This window comes from Heptranchias perlo, chromosome 34, assembly GCF_035084215.1.
Source record: "Heptranchias perlo isolate sHepPer1 chromosome 34, sHepPer1.hap1, whole genome shotgun sequence".
Classification (NCBI taxonomy): domain Eukaryota; kingdom Metazoa; phylum Chordata; class Chondrichthyes; order Hexanchiformes; family Hexanchidae; genus Heptranchias; species Heptranchias perlo.
The window spans coordinates 22,692,707-22,714,071 of NC_090358.1; the positions used below are offsets into that span (position 1 = coordinate 22,692,707).

Here is a 21,365-nt window from a genome sequence, read left to right on the forward strand (position 1 = left end):
AAATAACAAATGATTCTAAATAATAAAGGCACAGTCTTACCTGCTGCATTTCCCCCCTCCATTAGGGAGTAAAAGAGTTCAAGTGTGAGGTATGTGGACGTGAATTCACCCTTCAAGCAAACCTGAAGAGGCATATGCTGATTCATACCAGCGTCCGAGCTTATCAGTGCCACATCTGCTTTAAAACTTTTGTTCAGAAACAGACTTTGAAGACCCACATGATTGTTCATTCACCAGTCAAACCATTTAAATGTAAGGTAAGAGAAAAAGATACCATACTGGTACTTTTTGCAATTTCTATTCACTAATGGGGAGGATGTAGAGTTGAGACACAGGCTGCAAGTATATACAGTATTAGAACAAATTAATAGTGAGGAGCCAAACCAACTGGAGGATGGCAAGTATTTGCAGATGTACTGACAGGAAACAGGATGAGCTACCATCTCTGGGCAACCTAGGGAGACGACAACAGGGAAATGGAGGAAACTGAGAGGTTGGCTAGCCATTTAAAATTACCTTAGAAAAGGAGCTTCTTGATGCTTTTGAAAGTTGGTGGTTGAGTTTGAATGAGGTATTTGTAATGGGAACGAGACTGATCCCTGTAATTGTCATGTTCAGCCAGCTTCCCTATGGATAACCTCAAAGGATATGTGGAATATGTTCAGCTTGACACCTGCCCACCACAATAATGCAAGAAAAGAAACTATGTTGGAATTTAGCCTCTTTCCCTTGTTATCTATATTTTTGGTTTATTTCTGACTCTCACTCCTCCTTTTGTGTAAGTCTATCGTGTGTATCTGTCTCGGTCTCCAGCTCTTGCTCTTTGACTCAGTCTGTGTCGCTCATGCTGTCTCTTGCACATGTTCCCTCTCTTCCCCTTGCATTTTATGCAATCTTTCTCTTTCTACCCCCCCCCCCCTCCAATCACTCCATCTTTCTTTTGAGTTCCTTCCAAGTGGCTTGAAAACCAGCTGCAGAATGAATTTTTCACAGTTTCATATGTTACCAACTATTTAATTTTTAGTTCGGAGACATAGTATAAGTCAGCCAGTGGGACAGATTATGTCTTTCCTCAGAATGTGAAAAAAAAACTGCAAACTAATTGCATTTTGGAAAAGTTATTGGGTAAACACATGGGATGATATTTATCAGGCAGCTCGTTGCCCAGCCAATGGAATCAATCTGAGGTCCGATCAATTTTTTGGCCGGGCACCATTTCTGTAATGCCGGCCAAATGCTCACAGGCAGCTTACCAGTCTGGAGAGAGGGGGCAGGAAATCCAGAAGTAACACGTTATGGGGGGGGTGGGGAGCCAAACATGGGAGTGGGGGCGGGCGTGTATGCAGATGGACCGGCAGTTGCCAGAAGATTTTTTGGGGGCCAGGAGGAGCTTTTGTGATTTTTTATTGCCCTACCGATGCATGTCCGATTTTAGATGGCGTTGATTAGCCAGAGGACGGTCTTCAGTGGTGGGTTTTGATTCTCACCCTTTCTCTGCTCTGTAGAGGGAAGTGTTAGCTGGTGCCGGGTAAACATGGCCATCTATGTTTGAAAAATAAGGATTGTTTAGAAGTTTTATCATTTCCTTCTGATTAAATCATGTAATATGTGGCTGTGTCCTTCCCATGTTTGTTCCTTTTCTGTCCCTAAAGTAGCATTCCTATAGTGATTTGTTAGCTGAATATGGAGAGTAGGAAGGGTCTGAAGGTACAGAGGAATTGGGTGGTGGGGGGAGGTGGTTCGTGTGGTATTTAGGACATGAGGGTGGGTTTCAGGACCTGTTCTAATATTATGCTATGTTATATTTCTTTTGGTGACCTGGGTCAAATTTAGTTCAAACTAATGAGCCTGTGTGAAATTAGTTTGGGTAGTTTACACTTAGCTTGTGAGTATCAGGTCACAGTACGCTGCTCTCAATTTGCCACTGTATTAATTTGACAAATTTAAGGGCATTAGGAGTGGCAAGAATAAGATTAGAAATGCACCATGGTATAATGGGAGGTGTTCCTTTGAGATTGGTGCTGAGGTTCTGCACAGGGCCCATTGAGTAATTGAGCTGGGAGCACCTCAAGAGCATTGGGTACCAAAAATGGATAAGTATTGTATTCCTTACTTTTGAACAGCACAAGCCTTTTAAAAACATAGAACAGAAAATGTAACCAAAATATAAACTTTTTCATAGTAGTTTCTCTTTATTGATACAATTCTAAATTGGTGTACTAGTTATAGAAATTTACTAATCACCAACAAAGTATTGTTTAATGAACTTGAGTGATCAAAGACTTATTAATCTGACATTGTGGACAGTGGGAGCTGTTGCAGGACTCATGCTAAGTAGAAACCAGAATCGCTTGCTGAATTGGAATTGTTAAAATTACAAAGTACTGCAAGACAGGAGCCTTGTCTCAATTTTGTTTGGGCCTTGTTTTTGTGATTCATATAATCATTAGAACAGTTTTCAGTCCTTCTGAACTGCAGATAGTTCATGTTACTTTTCCAAAAGATAGTGTTAGAACATAAGAAATAGGAGCAGGAGTAGGCCAATCGGCCGCTCGAGCCTGCTCCGCCATTCAATAAGATCATGGCTGATCTGATCCTAACCTCAAATCTAAATTCATGTCCAATTTCCTACCCGCTCCCCGTAACCCCTAATTCCCTTTACTTCTAGGAAACTGTCTATTTCTGTTTTAAATTTATTTAATGATGTAGCTTCCACAGCTTCCTGGGGCAGCAAATTCCACAGACCTACTACCCTCGGAGTGAAGAAGTTTCTCCTCATCTCAGTTTTGAAAGAGCAGCCCCTTATTCTAAGATTATGCCCCCTAGTTCTAGTTTCACCCATCCTTGGGAACATCCTTACCGCATCCACCCGATCAAGCCCCTTCACAATCTTATGTTTCAATAAGGTCGCCTCTCATTCTTCTGAACTCCAATGAGTAGAGTCCCAATCTACTCGACCTCTCCTCATATGTCCGCCCCCTCATCCCCGGGATTAACCGAGTGAACCTTCTCTGTACTGCCTCGAGAGCAAGTATGTCTTTTCTTAAGCATGGACACCAAAACTGTATGCAGTATTCCAGGTGCGGTCTCACCAATACCTTATATAACTGCAGCAATACCTCCCTGTTTTTATATTCTATCCCCCGAGCAATAAAAGCCAACATTCCGTTGGTCTTCTTGATCACCTGCATACTAACTTTTTGATTTTCTTGCACTAGGTCCCCCAGATCCCTTTGGACTGCAGTACTTTCCAGTTTCTCGCCATTAAGATAATAACTTGCTCTCTGATTTTTCCTGCCAAAGTGCATAACCTCACATTTTCCAATATTGTATTGCATCTGCCAAATCTCCGCCCACTCACCCAGCTTGTCTATATCCCCCTGTAGGTTTTTTATGTCCTCCTCACTCCACTTTCCCTCCCATCTTTGTATCATCTGCAAACTTTGATATGTTACATTCGGTCCCCTCCTCCAAATCGTTAATATAGATTGTAAAGAGTTGGGGACCCAGCACCGACCCCTGCGGAACACCACTGGCTACTGGTTGCCAGTCCGAGAATGAACCATTTATCCCAGCTTTCTGCTTCCTGTTAGATAACCAATCCTCCACCCATGCCAGAATATTACCCCCAATCCAGTGATTCTTTTATCTTGAGCAATAATCTTTTATGTGGCACCTTGTCGAATGCCTTCTGGAAGTCTAAATACACTATGTCCACTGGTTCCCCTTTATCCACCCTGCACGTTATGTCCTCAAAGAACTCGAGCAAATTTGTCAGACATGACTTCCCCTTCGTAAAGCCATGCTGACTTTGTTCTATTAAATTATGTTTATCCAAATGTTCTGCTACTGTCTCCTTAATAATAGACTCCAAAATTTTACCCACCACAGATGTTAGGCTAACTGGTCTATAATTTCAAGCCTTCTGCCTACTACCCTTTTTAAATAAGGGTGTTACATTAGCAGTTTTCCAATCTGCCGGGACCTTTGCCGAGTCCAGAGAATTTTGGAAAATTATTACCAAAGCATCCACAATCCCTACTGCCACTTCCCTCAAGACCCTCGGATGTAAGCCATCAGGTCCAGGGGATTTATCCGCCTTGAGTCCCATTAATTTACTGAGTACCAATTCCTTAGTGATTTTAATTGTACTTAGCTGCTCCTCCCCCCTCTCCCCCCCCCCCCCCCCCCCCCAGAGCCCCCTGTTTGTCCAGTATTGGGATATTCTTAGTGTCCTCTACTGTAAAGACCGTAAAGTGTTGCACAATAGAAATTGCTGACTAGCCACATGTAATAATTTTAGTAGAAAATGCCTCACACACATTTATACAATACAGGTAAATGTATGTCAGGTGTATATTAAACATTTACTGCTATTCAGAAACCAAAAGTAAAGCACTCAACAATCAAAAAACATTCGCACCCTCTGCTTTTCGTCTTACCACGTTACCAACTAACACACAAAATGGCATACACCATGCGACTGAGTATTGAGATCACATGCCCAACGACGGTATCTATTACTGATTTTTTATTTACTAATCAAAAATGCAATTAACCACATGTGGCTTAACATATTGGACAACACCGCCTTAAGATATACCTGTAAACTTTTATTTTCTTGCATGCGCTACATTCATTTAGTGCAATATGTCCTGTCAGCCATGGTTCTTTGAAATGTTACGAATTTAATTTCACGTCCTGTCGGACAAAAGTGCTGTATGAGTGTATGGTAGTGTAAGTCACTGTGGTGCTGAATTAGCAACCGAGAGGTCAAGAGTTCAAATCCCACCAGGACAGGTTGTGAAATTGAATTCAATAAATGGGATAATTTGTGGGTTGACACCAGAGGGGGAGAAATTACTGTTTTGGTGCAGGATTGTCATTAAAAACTGGTTTACTAATATCCTTCAGGGAAGCTGCTATCTCTATCCATTCCGGTCTACACGAGTGTTGGCAGCAACACTCAGCACCAGTGCCAGCTGTCACCTGATCAGTAACTGTTAGATTACTCGAGTTCATCAAAAAATACTTTGTAGTTAGTCAACTTCTGCAACCAGTACATTTAGAACTGTATCAATACAAACAAACTATTTGATCACATTTGCTGTTCTGCTACATTTTTTTTTAAGTTTGTGGCTTTCAAAGTGAGGCTACACTGTTTTTACAACCTAGTGATTCACTCCTTCACTACAGAAGGCCCACTGACAGGGATGGGCAATGTGTGGCCTTACCTGTCTCTTCCCACACCCCAGGAATGAATTTAAAGAAAGAACATTTATTTAAAAAGTTCAGTTCTTGAAGCACTGCCTCATGCAAGGTTACAAATCCACAGGTCCAGGCAGCCCTCTGGTAACTTGCTGTCGTGGCTATTCGTCACATGAGTTTGTACAATAGTTGTCAGCAGACTATTTCATTGGGGACAAGGGGAAAGAAAGGAGGGAAAAGAGCATTGGGACTAGTCAGATGGATCACAAAGGTCTTTTCTGGTCCTGTACATTCCTATGTTGTGTAACCATGTCAAGAGCTGTCACCTCCTCACGTGCTGACTTTCCAGCAAGCTCTGGGTAGTGATCAGGAGCAAGGCTCACAGTTTTTTTTTTAGTCTGCCAGTACTGAGACTAATTCTAGGGCCCCCACTGCTGCCCTGGCCGAGATTGGACATTGAAACTGGAACCTTGTCTGTAGTGCATTATAAGTCGTGAGAAACATCACGTTGTAAACTGCTCCCCCCCCCCCCCCCCCCGACACCCTTTAAGTCCCTCTGTTCCCTTTATTGTAGAAAACTACATAATTTGCTGCAACTAAATATCAAAGCTGTCCAAATACTAGAATAAGTGCACTTGGAAACTCTTGATCTAGTTCAGTGGTTTTACATTAGCATTTGTTGTTCTTGGCACTAATGATAATACGATGCCAATGCCTGTGTCCCTCATTTTAGAAGACTTTCTGTAACTTGTTCATAGTTCTACTCCTAGGTATATTGCAGTGTATTATCAACATTACAATGTGAAAGTTTAACTCTAAGTTACTGCAGTAGTTCAACTTGTATTGGTAACATATAGTACAACTCATTGCTGTTTTAACAGTACTGTTGTTTTGTGCTGTTGGATACAAGCCAATAAACTAGAAACTGAGTGGAGGTGAGGGAAAGAAACATAACTTTTTTATTTATTGCAAGCTAAGACTACGGCCTATATGTGGATTGCCTTCCGACAGTCTTTTGATTTGGGTACTCTGCTTTAAATGAGATTAATGGGTGTTTTCATGTTCTCTCTTTCAGGTATGTGGAAAAGAATTCAATCGGATGTACAATCTGCTGGGTCACATGCATCTTCATTCAGACAGTAAGCCCTTCAAATGCCCGTACTGTTCAAGCAAGTTTACCCTCAAAGGGAATTTAAGCCGGCACATGAAGGTCAAGCATGGCGTCATGGACATTGTTCTCGACGGACAAGGTATAGTCTTAATGCTTCCTCATAGCCATTACATATGTTGGTTCTGGTGAGGCTCTTAATGACTTCAGGGAGTTTCACTCTGCCACCTTCTATTAAAGTCACCATGTCATGCAGTCTATATGATTTTGAGGTGTGCAGATTGTCACTGTTTTAATCTCCTGTGTTTTCTTATAAGAGTTGGTTTTGCATGTTTGCCTCTGAATCAGGAGCCCCACTGCCAAGAGTTGAGCACATAACGTAGGCTGACCCTCCAATGCAGTTCTGAGCAAGTGCTGCATTACTGGCGGTGTCGTCCTTCAGATAAGGAATCCTATCTCATGTTACTTAGCAGAGCGAGGAGTCCTCCCATGGTACTGCTCAACATGGCTCCATCAACCAACACCCTCAAAAAGTAGATCAACTGGTCATGGATTTATGGGATAAAACGATATCCAAAAAGGCTGCCGTGTTCACCTGTGTAAGTCATTCCACTTCAGTAGTTACTTAAATGCATTTGATAAGTGACGAGGTGCCATATAAGTGGGGGGACGCTGCCCCGCCCCCTCGCCCGCAGCGTCCCCCCACCTTTTTTAATGAATTGTTAGCATTAACTTATATTAATATTCTAAGATCTAAGATGGCTCAGTGGGGTAATAGCACCACCAAGCACTCAGCCATATAAAGTAGGAAATTCTGATTTCATCTGTAGTTTGTGATGAACAACTGAATCACAATTGGGCAGTAGATTTTGAGGGGTTGGTACTACAACATTGCTATGCAAAGGAGGGGAAAAGTAGACCAAGTTTTTCGCTTTTGATGTCCGATGATTTTCAGTGAGATGTGTACGTACTTGCCTGCTGTGAGGACAGGATCTGCCTCGGCTGTGATATCCTCTATGACAAATGTCCAATAGGTTATGTCTAGGCTCGTGCATGAAGAATGGGAACTAGGCTGAGGGAACAGAGTGTAGAACCATAGCCCATTGAGTCAGTCTTCAGAAGAGGAGTTAGAAAAATTGGGAGGGGCAGTGAGGGAGGAGAGAGGCCTAGCAGCTGGGAAATTCTCAGCCGAGAAGTTCAGACTGAGTTATGTCTTACTTGGTTGGGCGTCCTCTTCTGAATCATTGAGTGGATTGTTTGGTTGACTGCTGTTTCCTTTTGGAAACCTCTGAGATTGTATAGTAATTTGTGGTGATTATCCACATATGAGTTGGGCAAGATGCAACTGGGAAGATTGGAGGGATACTTACTGGAGTTTTCAGACATGAGTCATTCTCACTTCCTTTCTGCATTCCTTGATGCATTATCCTCGTTTCTGGGCAGGGCTGCGTGCGTGTCGAAATAAGCTAATTCTTTTGTCCTCTTCCTTGACATCCCTCCACTGCACAGCAGTGTCACATCTACCCAAAACAAACCGTAGCCGAGCCACATGGTAATAAGGGAGAACACAATCGATCGGTTTGAATTGTAGAATCATTCAGCACACAGAGGCCATTCGGCCCATTGTGCCTGTGCCGACTCTTTGAAAGAATTATTCAATTAGTCCCACTCCCCTGCTCTTTCCCCATAGTCCTGAAAAATTCTCCCCTTTTAAAGTTATTATTGAACCTGCTTCCACCACTCTTTCAGGCAGTGCATTCCAGATCATAACAACTCGCTGCGTAAAAAATTTTTCCCGATGTCGCCTCTGGTTCTTTTACCAGGAGGAAATACACAGAATTACATAGAATGTACAGCACAGAAACAGGCCATTCAACCCACATGATCTTCCTCCCATCATTCTTCATCAAACCCCATGAAACGTATCCTTCTATCCTTTCTCCCTCATGTGTTTATCTCGCTTCTCCTTAAATGCATCTATGCTAGTCGCCTCAACTACTCCTTATGGTAGTGAGTTCCACATTCTAACCACTCTCTGGGTAAAGAAGTTTCTCTTGAATTCCCTATTGGATTTATTAGTGACTATCTTATTTATGGCCTCTAGTTCTGGTCTCCCCCGCAAGTGGAAACATCTTCTCCATGTCTACCCTATCAAACCCTTTCATCATCTTAATGACCTCTATCAGGTCACTCCTCAGTCTTCTCTTATCCAGAGACAAGAGCCCCAGCCTGTTCAATCTTTCCTGATTGGTATAACCTCTCAGTTCTGGTAGCATCCTTGTGAATCTTTTTTGCACCTTCTCCAGTGCCTCTATGTCCTTTTCATAATATGGAGACCAGAAATGTTCAAAGTACTCAATGTGGTCTAACCAAGGTGCTGTACAAATTTAACATAATTTACCTGCTTTTCCATTCTATCTCTCTAGAAATGAATCTAATGCTTTGCTTTTTTTTTTATGGCCTTATTTTCCTGCGTCGCTACTTTTAGTGATTTGTGTATCTGTACCCCCAGATCCCTGTATGGTAACATCCAAAAGGAAGTTTTTCTTGGGTCAGACTCTTGGCAGGTCTTGTCTGAGATGAGCCGACTTTGCTATTTAATTTTGTTGAGCATCTGGTCCCCTAAAGATGGAAAGATTCAAAGAGATTAACAAAGGCCTTAGTAGTGAATAAATCAAGATGTGGAAACACAAAGAGAAAGACTGCTAGAACAAAGAAATTCATACTAAAATGTATGTATAATAATTCACAGAAAATAGGAAACAAAATTGGGAGCTATAGTCACTTATTTAAATAAAAAGCCATGATGTAATAGGAATAATAAACAATGCAGTAGCTGGGTCCGGATTACCTGTGGAGGAATAGGGAACCGAAGAAAAGCACTTGCGTTAATGTAGTGCCACATCACGTCCTCAGTATGTCCCAAAGTGCTTCACAGTCGTGGAATTATTTTTGAGATACACTCACTTTTATATGGACAAACGTGGTAACCAGTTTGTGCACAGCAAGGTTCCACAGGCAGAAAATGTTGATCTTTTTTTGGATGGTTTAGTTGTTGGTTGAGAGAGCAAAGTTGGCCAGGACATTGGGCGACCTTCCTGCTCTTGAGTAGTGCCAATGGAATCTTTATGCATCGACTCAAACAGGCAGATGGGAACTTGGTTTAATGTCTCGTACAAAAGGCAGCACTTTCGACATTGCATAAGAGGGAGGAGGAAGCAGTGGTAATTAGAGACCATGTCACTCATGTGGCTCAGTCCCTTGGCCTGGTATGATTGTTACAGATGTGTGGCCAGGATACCACTGTGGAAGGCAAATTTTTTTTCCTCTTTAAATTTAGTTGCAACCATATAGAAGATCCTTTCTCTTCCTCTCCAGTTGAGCAGAGATAGAGTTTACCAAAAGTTTGTGGGTGCAAGCTGCACTGCAGGACTTGAGCATGTGATCTAAAGACACTCCAATGCTGTACTGAAGGTTTGCTGCATTGTCTGAGATGCAGTACATGTCAATGACATTAAGCTGTCTGTTAAATGGTTTATGTGGCTATTAAATGTCACATCTTGGTGAACAATGCTGAATGAGACTAGTGGCCTCTGGTGCCTTCATCCTCTGGATCTTCCTCCCTGGCTGAACTAGGGAGGAAGGTTTGATGAGCGTATTCTTGTGGGATACTTGGCCGACTATCTCTGACTATTATTAGATATTCGGTCTGGACAAATAGTTTGTAGGATTCATCTGCAGCATTGTGACAACTAATTTGAATAGTATTAAATTCATAGTGTGAACTGATGCTGTCAAATGTATGCTGGTTTGTGGGAGGCCACAGGTTTCCTCGAATTGTTGTCTACCAGCAGAGGAAATAGTGTAGGCCTATTTCAGTGTGAGGCAGTGAATCAGCAGAGCCCTGATAGGTCAAATGGGCTGCTTCAGTTGATTAAAGCACACCTAGAGTTAACCTAAAGTCTACGGGACAGAATCAGGCCATTCGGCCCAACTGGTCTATGCTGGCGTTTATGCTCCACATGAGCCTCCTCCCACCCTTTCTCTCACTGCTTTCTTTCTCTATCTCCCCCCCCCCCCCCCCCCCCCCGGGAAGTTCAGAAAATTTCTATTTATAGATAAAGGAAAAATATACATTTTTGAAATGGAATAGTATCACAAAACTGTACCCTCCACAAAATGACATTAAACAGAAGGCTGTTTCTCCCCTCATAGGAATATAGGAACAGGAGTAGGCCATTCAGCCCCTCGCGCCTGCTCCGCCATTTGATAAGATCATGGCTGATCTGTGATCTGACTCCATGTACCTGCCTTTGGCCCATATGCCTTCATACCTTTGGTTGCCAAAAATTATCTCTCTCAGATATCTCACTCCCCATGTCTTTTACTGGATGCATTCCACCATTTCTCAGCTGAGAGTAAAGGCAGCTGATGTGCTTCCTGATCGCTGCAGTGTTTGCTGTGTAAACAATCACTAGGAATTAACCTTGGAAAGCTTGTTGGTTTGTGTTAAACTTCTTTCCTCTGATTCTTTATATACCTTTTGTAACCACCTTCTCTGATTATCCTTCTTATTGGTACTGTATTGTATAACGTGCCCTCTAGTTTTAAGTCATTATAATGTACTTTCACTGTAAACTTTGTGATCCCACCATTTCTTCATATCTCTTGACATTTCCCCCTACCTAACAGAAAACTTGTTGGATATTGGACATTCTGAACATATGGAAGGTCAGCAAGGAGACATCGATGACTACGAAGAAAATTCTTTTGACTTCACAGGCGGGAGAAAAGCTGCTGATGACACTTCTGACTCGACAAAAATGTCTGATGAAGAAAGTATGAAAGACATGTACTTTAATTTTGAGAAAGAAGCTGAAAGATATGGAATGGACTTAAAACCATAAACTGAAGTGAAGCCAAAAAAAAAATTGATCCTGTGCTTTGACCATTGTTAATTGTGCATAGCTTTCTATTAATGCTGCAGTTGCAGATTTTAAATTACATTCCAACTTTAAGCATATGTTTCACAAAAACATTGTAATGTGAATCCATTTTACACGTTACTAATCTCAGGGTTCTGTGAGAATTTTTTTTTAAAAGATGGTCTATTCTGGACCAAAGCAGATGACTACTACCAAAATTATGTTGGTCTTTACTGTGTAAAATGTAACTTCAAAAAAGGTTCTGTATATATACACACATCCAATTGCAGTAATTCATTGAATTACATTGTGGAGTGGCTTTTGTGGATTTATTTTCTTACTGGACTATATAATCATCTACAATAGCAATAAAATAACAAATCTGTTTAAAGGTACTGTTTGTGTGGATGGAAGTTTTTTCTTTTTGGACAATGACTTGAAATGTAATGTTTGGGGAGGAATAAAGAGTAAGAGAACATAAAAGTGAGTGTGAATGTGCCTTTGTGGGATGGTAGAGAGTGTGTGACTGGGGAGTGTGAATTTGTGTGTGAGGGAGAAGGGTATGTGGAGGGAGGGAAGAGAGTACAGCAAGAGAATGGACTGAGGAAGGGGAAAAGAGCATGGGTGGGTGTGGAGAGAGATTTATTGTGACTGGCAGGCACTGAAGGCGAGGCTGCGTCTATCTATACATTACTAAAAAACTGAGGTCTGTGCACTTGCTGTGTACAAAACCTTACTTCCTGTTGTCCTGTTCTTGTCACATTTCTAATCAACTTTTTTCAACTATAAATTCCTCTATTTATAATGGAAACCAGCTATGTAAACTTGTTATCCTGTAATTACTCAATCTGGCCATTGGGTGGTGATGTACTATCTCTCTCATTGCTCAAAATGCTTTCTGAAAATATTTCATCTTTCACTTTCTTCTCAGTATCTGAGATTTCTGATGTCTAAAATGAGGGTTTAAACTTTTTATTTTATAATAACTAAATTGATCCATGTCTTTTGTGCCTTTTAATGCCGTCATTAAAGTTTTTACTTTGAATGTATGAGTTTGGATTTGATATTTTGCCCAGCTATGTGATGCTGTTGGCTGAATTCAGATTGTGCAATGCACCCAGTTTCCCAGGATGCATCAGTAGTTTGGGGGAAATAATTGGACCAAGGCAAGCAGATGTAATTCCTACATTTTATGCTTTTATAAATATCAATGTATGTATGAGAGAAGTGAGAAATAGCATAAAACTAAAAGAAAGGGCTTATATGAATGCAAAGAACAGTAGAGATCCTGAAGACTGGTAGAGATATAAAGAACAGCAGAGGGATACAAAGAAAATAGTAAGAGCTGCAAAAGTGGAATACCAGAAAAAAACTTGCGAGGGATATCAAAGACAACACTAAAGATTTTGACATGTATATTAAGAGAAAGAGGGTGGCCATCAGTAATGTGGGCCCCTTAAAGACAGACGCAGGTGATATTGTAATTGAAAATCAGAAAATGGCAGACTTGCTAAATACTTACTTTGTTTTGGTCTTCACAGTAGGGGATGAGGACAAATTACCAGAGGTATGGGGAAAAGTAAAAATAAATCAGGGGGAGGAACTTACTAGATTTACTGTTTTTTTTAAAATGGTAATGAAGAAAATAATAAGGTTACAGATAGACAAATCTCTAGGAGCTGATGATTTCCACCCCAGGGTATTAAAAGAAGTCGGTGAGGAAATTGTAGATGTTTGTCATGATCTTCCAAAACACACTCCATTCAGAAATTGTCCCCTTGGATTGGAAAATTGCCAATGTCACTCCACTATTTAAGAAGAGCAAAAGAGATAAACTAGGAAATTATAGGCCCATTAGTCTAATGTCTGTTGGGAAGTTACTAGAATCTATTATTTGGGACAGAGTGACTGAGCACGTGTACAAAAATGAACTGATCAGAGTTCAGTGGATTTGTAATGGGTAAGTCATGTCTAATGAACCTAATTGAATTTTTTGAGGAGGTAATTAATATGGTAGATAAGGGAATGTCTATGGATGCTGTTTATATGGACTTCCAGAAGGTTCTACGTAAGAGACTGAACAAAAATGAGAGTGCATGGAATTGGAGGTAACCTATTGACATGGATAGAGAATTGGTTAGGAGGTCAGGGATAATGAGTATGTATTCCAATTGGCAGGATGTGATGTGTCCACCAGGGACCTGTACTGGGGCCTCAGCTTTTCACTATATTTATAATTACTTCGATGAAGGAATAGAGAGCCATATGTCCAAGTTTGCTGATGACACCAAATTGGGTGGCACAGTAAATTGTAGATGGGAGCATAAATTTGCACAAGGACATTAATAGATTAAATGATGGGCAAAACAATGGCAGATGGAGTTCAATGTGGGGAAGTGTGAAGTCATCCACTTTGGACCTAAGAATGATAGATCAGAATACTTTCTAAATGGCGAGAAGCTAGGAACAGTGGAGGAGCAGAGAGTTTTAAGGGACCAAGTACAGAAATCACTTTTTTTTAAAAAGAAAGCTAGTGGACAGGTACAAAAAATAATTAAAAAGGCTAATGGAATGTTGGCCTTTATCTCAAAGGGGCTGCAATACAAAGTTGTTAGTTATATAAAGCTCTGGTTAGACTCCATTTAGAGTACTGCGTTCAGTTCTGGGCACCGCATCTCAGGAAGGATATATTGACTTTGGAGGGGGTGCAGTGCAGATTCAGCAGAATGATACTGGGGTTAAAAGGGTTAAATTATGAGGCCAGGTTGCATCGACTAGGCTTGTATTCCCTTAAGTAAAGAAGATTAAAGGGTGATCTAATTGTTTAATGAGATTAAAGGCTTTGATAGGGTAGATGGAAACTATTTCCTCTGGTGGGGGGGTCCAAAATAGGGGCATAACCTTAAAATTAGAGCTAGGCTGTTCAGGAGTGATTTCAGGAAGCACTTCTTCACACAAAGGGTAGTGGAAATCTGGAACCCCCCAAAAAACTGTTGAGGCTGGGGGTCAATTGAAAATTTCAAAACTGAGATTGATCGATTTTTGTTAGGCAAATGGTATTAAGAGTTATGGAACCAAGGAGGGTAGATGGAATTAAGACACAGGTCAGCCATGATTTAATTGAATGGTGGAACAACTCGAGGGGCTGAATGGCCTACTTCAGTTGCTATGTTCCTTCCTATGCTCCTACTTAAAAAGTTATTTAATAAAACTGACAGCAATTTGGAAAGTAAAGTTGGAATACAGGAGTTTCTCTGCAATATAAAACAGATGTGATCATGCCATTATTTTTGGGAGGGTGTAATTACCATACAAGTTTACATAGACAGTTTGCATTATAAAGATGGAAGAGGATGTAAAGTTTTGTAGATAGCAAGTGCGTGGAGATTCTTTAAAAAATGGGCTGTGAGAAAGAGAAACGGCAGCTTCAGAAAGTGTATTAAGCTGAGAATGCCTTTCTTCATTGTAATAGCTTTTTCAACAATAAGTTGATTTATTAACTTTTCAAAAATGGGATGTCTTTCCCCATCCTAATTTGAATTTTGAAAGCAAGCAAGGCCTCTCAAAGTGGATGGACAAGTTGAGGGTGAGGGAGCTTCTGGCCTCACCACCTGCCTTGGGTGGGGGAAATGAGTGGATGGAGGGTCAAGGATGAAGTATCAGTGGAGTGGGGGATACTAGTGCTTGAGTGGGTAGCTCAATGCAGTAGATGTTGGGTTAGTGATGGGTGTGAAGGAATGGTAGGAAGGGGAGATATAGTTGGAATGGGTTGGGGATGTGATGGGGAAGCAAAGTTACAGGGGAGGGAAGAGAGCTGCTGGGGATTGTAATTTCCCTGCTGAAAAATGCAGCCGACAGATGTTGGCTGCTCCCTTCCCTGCCACAGGGTGACAACACCCACCACCTGGAAGAAAACAGCAGTGGAAGTAGTGAGAAGCACCAAGAGTTGGGAGACACAGGAGACACAAAGAAACAGCAACATGCAGATGAGAGACTATTAAGAGAAACCAATTGCTTGCAACATGACCAGATATCCACGAGTAATATATTATCAGTATACAGGTGTTATGTTGCACTGAAAAGTCCTATGTAAACATTCTTGTGGGGAATTCTGTTAAGATGTCTATATTTTGTGTTTCTGTGATGCCAGTAGGTGGCACTCTAATCAGACTTTGACTGCTAAATTCTGACTTAAATGTCACACTTGGTTGTTACATTACTCTGCTCCAGAGCTTTTGCCACAGCTTCTGTTGAAGTATACCTGTGTGAAGAGCTCCATCTGCTGGCTGTCATTTTGTTCCAACCTTTAACCTTAATTAAAATTTTCATTTGCATACATTGATGGCCATCGTTCATTTTTTTTAGTACCCTGCCCCTCCTCCCAGCTAGCTGACTCCAAGTGTGCTGCTGCTTCTCCTCCTTGTGGCCTATGCAGCTGTTACAAAATAGGGTCTGGCTTAATTATTCTCTCAAGTACAGTGATGCTAGTCACTCCCTTAAGTGACCTGTGTAAACAATTTTACAACACCAAGTTATAGTCCAGCAATTTTATTTTAAATTCACAAGCTTTCGGAGATTTTCTCCTTCCTCAGGCAAATGTTTCAAGATCTCCTTGAAGCCTACGCATTTATACATATTGAACAATAATAAATGGTGTTTACAGACTGCCCCTGCAACTGCCCGTTGCCAAGGCAATCACCGTGTTCAGACAGAGAGGTGTTACCTGCAGAACCTCCGAATACACATTCAATAAAAAAACAAACAGGGAAAAAAAAACAGAGAAAAAAAAACACAGAGAGAGGCAGAAACATCCGGAAGGCAGAGAGAGCCAGCAAATGACCCATTATATTAAAAACAGATAACATTTGTTCGCTGGTGGGGTAACGTGTAGCGTGACATGAACCCAAGATCCCGGTTGAGGCCGTCCTCATGGGTGCGGAACTTGGCTATCAATTTCTGCTCGACGATTTTGCGTTGTCGTGTGTCTCGAAGGCCGCCTTGGAGTACGCTTACCCGAAGGTCGGTGGATGAATGTCCATGACTGCTGAAGTGTTCCCCGACTGGGAGGGAACCCTCCTGTTTGGCGATTGTTGCGCGGTGTCCGTTCATCCGTTGTCGCAGCGTCTGCATGGTCTCGCCAATGTACCATGCTCTGGGGCATCCTTTCCTGCAACGTATGAGGTAGACAACGTTGGCTGAGTCACAGGAGTATGAACCATGCACCTGGTGGGTGGTGTCATCTCGTGTGATGGTGGTATCTGTGTCGATGATCTGGCATGTCTTGCAGAGGTTACCGTGGCAGGGTTGTGTGGCGTCGTGGACGCTGTTCTCTTGAAAGCTAGGTAGTTTGCTGCGAACGATGGTCTGTTTGAGGTTGGGTGGCTGTTTAAAGGCGAGTAGTGGAGGTGTGGGGATGGCCATAGCGAGGTGTTTGTCCTCATTGATGACATGTTGAAGGCTGCGGAGAACATGGCGTAGTTTCTCCGCTCCGGGGAAGTACTGGACGACAAAGGGTACTCTGTTGGTTGCGTCCCGTGTTAGTCTCCTGAGGAGGTCTATGCGATTTTTTGCTGTGGCCCGTCGGAACTGTCGATCGATGAGTCGAGCGTCATATCCCGTTCTTACTAGGGCGTCTTTCAGCGTCTGTAGGTGTCCATCGCGTTCCTCCTCGTCTGAGCAGACCCTGTGTATTCGCAGGGCCTGTCCATAGGGGATGGCCTCTTTGACGTGGTTAGGGTGGAAGCTGGAAAAGTGGAGCATCGTGAGGTTGTCCGTGGGCTTGCGGTAGAGTGAGGTGCTGAGGTGCCCGTCTTTGATGGAGATTCGTGTGTCCAAGAAAGAAACTGATTCTGAGGAGTAGTCCATGGTGAGCTTGATGGTGGGATGGAACTTGTTGATGTTATCGTGTAGTCTCTTTAGTGATTCCTTGCCGTGGGTCCATAGAAAGAAAATGTCGTCGATGTATCTGGTGTATAGTGTTGGTTGGAGGTCTTGTGCTGTTCTCTTGTGCTGTTCTCCAACCAACACTATACACCAGATACATCGACGACATTTTCTTTCTATGGACCCACGGCAAGGAATCACTAAAGAGACTACACGATAACATCAACAAGTTCCATCCCACCATCAAGCTCACCATGGACTACTCCTCAGAATCAGTTTCTTTCTTGGACACACGAATCTCCATCAAAGACGGGCACCTCAGCACCTCACTCTACCGCAAGCCCACGGACAACCTCACGATGCTCCACTTTTCCAGCTTCCACCCTAACCACGTCAAAGAGGCCATCCCCTATGGACAGGCCCTGCGAATACACAGGGTCTGCTCAGACGAGGAGGAACGCGATGGACACCTACAGACGCTGAAAGACGCCCTAGTAAGAACGGGATATGACGCTCGACTCATCGATCGACAGTTCCGACGGGCCACAGCAAAAAATCGCATAGACCTCCTCAGGAGACTAACACGGGACGCAACCAACAGAGTACCCTTTGTCGTCCAGTACTTCCCCGGAGCGGAGAAACTACGCCATGTTCTCCGCAGCCTTCAACATGTCATCAATGAGGACAAACACCTCGCTATGGCCATCCCCACACCTCCACTACTCGCCTTTAAACAGCCACCCAACCTCAAACAGACCATCGTTCGCAGCAAACTACCTAGCTTTCAAGAGAACAGCGTCCACGACGCCACACAACCCTGCCACGGTAACCTCTGCAAGACATGCCAGATCATCGACACAGATACCACCATCACACGAGATGACACCACCCACCAGGTGCATGGTTCATACTCCTGTGACTCAGCCAACGTTGTCTACCTCATACGTTGCAGGAAAGGATGCCCCAGAGCATGGTACATTGGCGAGACCATGCAGACGCTGCGACAACGGATGAACGGACACCGCGCAACAATCGCCAAACAGGAGGGTTCCCTCCCAGTCGGGGAACACTTCAGCAGTCATGGACATTCATCCACCGACCTTCGGGTAAGCGTACTCCAAGGCGGCCTTCGAGACACACGACAACGCAAAATCGTCGAGCAGAAATTGATAGCCAAGTTCCGCACCCATGAGGACGGCCTCAACCGGGATCTTGGGTTCATGTCACGCTACACGTTACCCCACCAGCGAACAAATGTTATCTGTTTTTAATATAATGGGTCATTTGCTGGCTCTCTCTGCCTTCCGGATGTTTCTGCCTCTCTCTGTGTTTTTTTTTCTCTGTTTTTTTTTCCCTGTTTGTTTTTTTATTGAATGTGTATTCGGAGGTTCTGCAGGTAACACCTCTCTGTCTGAACACGGTGATTGCCTTGGCAACGGGCAGTTGCAGGGGCAGTCTGTAAACACCATTTATTATTGTTCAATATGTATAAATGCGTAGGCTTCAAGGAGATCTTGAAACATTTGCCTGAGGAAGGAGAAAATCTCCGAAAGCTTGTGAATTTAAAATAAAATTGCTGGACTATAACTTGGTGTTGTAAAATTGTTTACAATTGTCAACCCCAGTCCATCACCGGCATCTCCACATCTTAAGTGACCTGAGCAGCTAGCGTTTAGGGATGTGCCTATGCTGCTCCACAGCTAACAATATGAGGGTGTAACATAGAAAATTTACAGCACAGAAGGAGGCCATTCGGCCCATGGTCTCTGTGCCGGCCAAAAATGGAGTGTGTTTTGGAAGATCATGACAAACATCTACAATTTCCTCACCGACTTCTTTTAATACCCTGGGGTGGAAATCATCAGCTCCTAGAGATTTGTCTATCTGTAACCTTATTATTTTCTTCATTACCATTTTAAAAAAAACAGTAAATCTAGTAAGTTCCTCCCCCTGATTTATTTTTACTTTTCCCCATACCTCTGGTAATTTGTCCTTGTACATGAAACACAAAAAGTCAACATACAGGTGCAGCAGGTAATCCGGAAGGCAAACGGAATATTGGCCTTTATTTCTAGGGGGAATGGAGTATAAAAGCAGGGAAGTTATGCTACAACTGTACAGGGTGCTGGTGAGACCACACCTGGAGTACTGTGCACAGTTCTGGTGCCCTTATTTAAGGAAGGACATACTTGCATTGGAGGCAGTTCAGAGAAGGTTCACGAGGTTGATTCCGGGTATGGAATGGTTATCTTACGAGGAAAGATTGAACAGGTTGGGTCTATACTCATTGGAGTTTAGAAGAATGAGAGGAGATCTTATTGAAAAATACAAGATTCTGAGGGGACTCAATACGGTAGATGCTGAGAGGATGTTACCCCTCATGGGGGAAAATCTAAAACTAGGAGGCATAGTCTCAAAATAAGGGGTCGCCCCTTTAAGACGGAAATGAGGAGGAATTTCTTCTCCCAGAGGGTCGTGAATCTTTGGAATTTTTTACCCCAAAAAGCTGTGGAGGCTAAGTCATTGAATACATTCAAGACTGAGTTAGACAAATTTTTGATGAGCAAGGAAGTCAAAGGATCTAGGGAAAGGGCAGGAAAGTGGAGTTGAGGTAAAAATCAGATCAGCCATGATCTCATTGAATGGCAGAGCAGGCTCGAGGTGCCGAATGGCCTACTCCTATCTCTTATGGTCACCCTTTCACCCAGACCCCCACCACGCTCTGGGTGAAAAAAATTTTCCTCATCTCCCCTCTAATCCTTCTACCACTCACTTTAAATCTATGCCCCCTGTAACAATGTACACCCTCGTGATCTTAAATGGATATATTATGTCACATATGCCTCATTTTGAAGGTGGACTGAGAAACACCTCGTAAGACAATGCCAGATATGTGATTAAGCTGCTTTCTTTCACAGCAAGTGAACACAAATAAACTCAATTTAATCAGCATAATTTGTGCACAAGGAGTAATAATGAAAATGGCAATAGTGCAGCATTGAAGGAGTACTGCAGTCAGAGATTCCATCTTTTGGATAAGACATTAAACCGAGGCCCCATCGTCACTCTCAGGTAGGTGTTAAAGATCCCATGACACTATTTTGAAGAGCAGGGGAGTTCTCCCCAGCATCCTGGCCAATATTTATCCTTCAACCGACATCACTAAAATAGATTATCTGGTCATTATCACGTTGCTGTTTGTGGGACCTTGCTGCCGCTTTTCCTACATTATAACAAGTGATTACACTTCAAAAGTACTTAAGTAGCTGTAAAGCATTTTGGGATGTCCTGAGGTGAAAGGCACTATAGAAATCCAAGTTTTTCTTCGGTCTTTATAGCATCAATATTACAGTATCTACTGCATTACTTTAGGCAATTGCAGGTAAACAAGACTCAGGCTGGGACAAGGGCAAAAAAAGTTGAAGCTTAGGATGAATGGAGTCCAAGCATATTTTTCAAAAATTACAGAATAAATGAAAGGGGATCAATTGAACAAAAAAGGAGCCTTCTGCCACAAATTATTGTATTCAAAGGCAAAATCAACAAAAAAAAATGATCAATTTAAAGTACGACCCAGAACATTTTCATACAAAAGGAAACAACTGCAACTGTGGTGAGCAGGACAATATATAAAGCCTTAGTCATTGTCAATGCCAGTGCTGAGTACTGAGTGAATTTAAACCTTTATAATTGAAGGGGTATAATATAATGTACTCCATATCGATGCAGAATGGGTTATAAAATAGGTTAGCACTGGTTTGTAATGATGCCCACATGCTCTTCATTTGGCCATTAATTCATACCACATGTTGACACTGGGCCAATCGAAACATGAGTTAGATAACTCCAATTTCTTTGGTTGTAGTGCACTTTAGCTATTCCTGCATTATACAACTATATACCTATACACAACTGGCCTGTGTAAAAATTGTACTTACATGGTTTTATTATGTAGGGGCTACAGGACCACAGAGCAAGATCGAGCCCATCACTGTCTTGTACAAATATAAATATGCAGCCTGTTCCCTCAATATAAACGTGCATACTGTTCGGTTTCAAAAGCCTGGGCTGTCCAATTATAGCCATGTTCCTCACCAAACAAAAATTTGCCAGCACATATCTCAGATGGGAAAGCAGCCCTCTTTTTGGTCACATGACCAGGACAGACTCCAATAGAGGCCACTTCACCCTCTCATTTGAAATTTGCCTTGGCTGGAAACTTAAGCCTGGTGTTTCTTCCC

At 42.4% G+C, this 21,365-nt stretch overlaps 1 protein-coding gene and 1 long non-coding RNA gene across 5 annotated transcripts in view; one reads left to right on the top strand and one right to left on the bottom strand.

Moving 5' to 3' along the window:
- The window catches only part of znf710a (zinc finger protein 710a), a 29,413-nt gene extending 17,777 nt beyond the window's left edge, over positions 1–11,636 (top strand). For 2 of the 4 annotated variants that reach the window (XM_067971595.1, XM_067971594.1), the window contains 3 exons: positions 66–257; positions 6,284–6,458; positions 11,009–11,636. In XM_067971595.1, the coding sequence (XP_067827696.1) occupies positions 66–257; positions 6,284–6,458; positions 11,009–11,223 (582 nt within the window). In that variant the 3' untranslated portion in view covers positions 11,224–11,636. Of the gene's footprint in view, positions 1–65; positions 258–6,283; positions 6,459–11,008 lie in introns of those variants that run through there. The other 2 variants (XM_067971597.1, XM_067971596.1) reach the window with 2 other exon arrangements.
- Positions 6,139–21,177, bottom strand: LOC137301884 (uncharacterized). Its single transcript, XR_010958385.1, has 2 exons — positions 21,063–21,177; positions 6,139–8,938 (listed from the first exon to the last, which is right to left on the bottom strand). It is a non-coding gene; the product is annotated as an uncharacterized lncRNA (long non-coding RNA).
- Between the last annotated feature and the right edge of the window lie 188 nt (positions 21,178–21,365).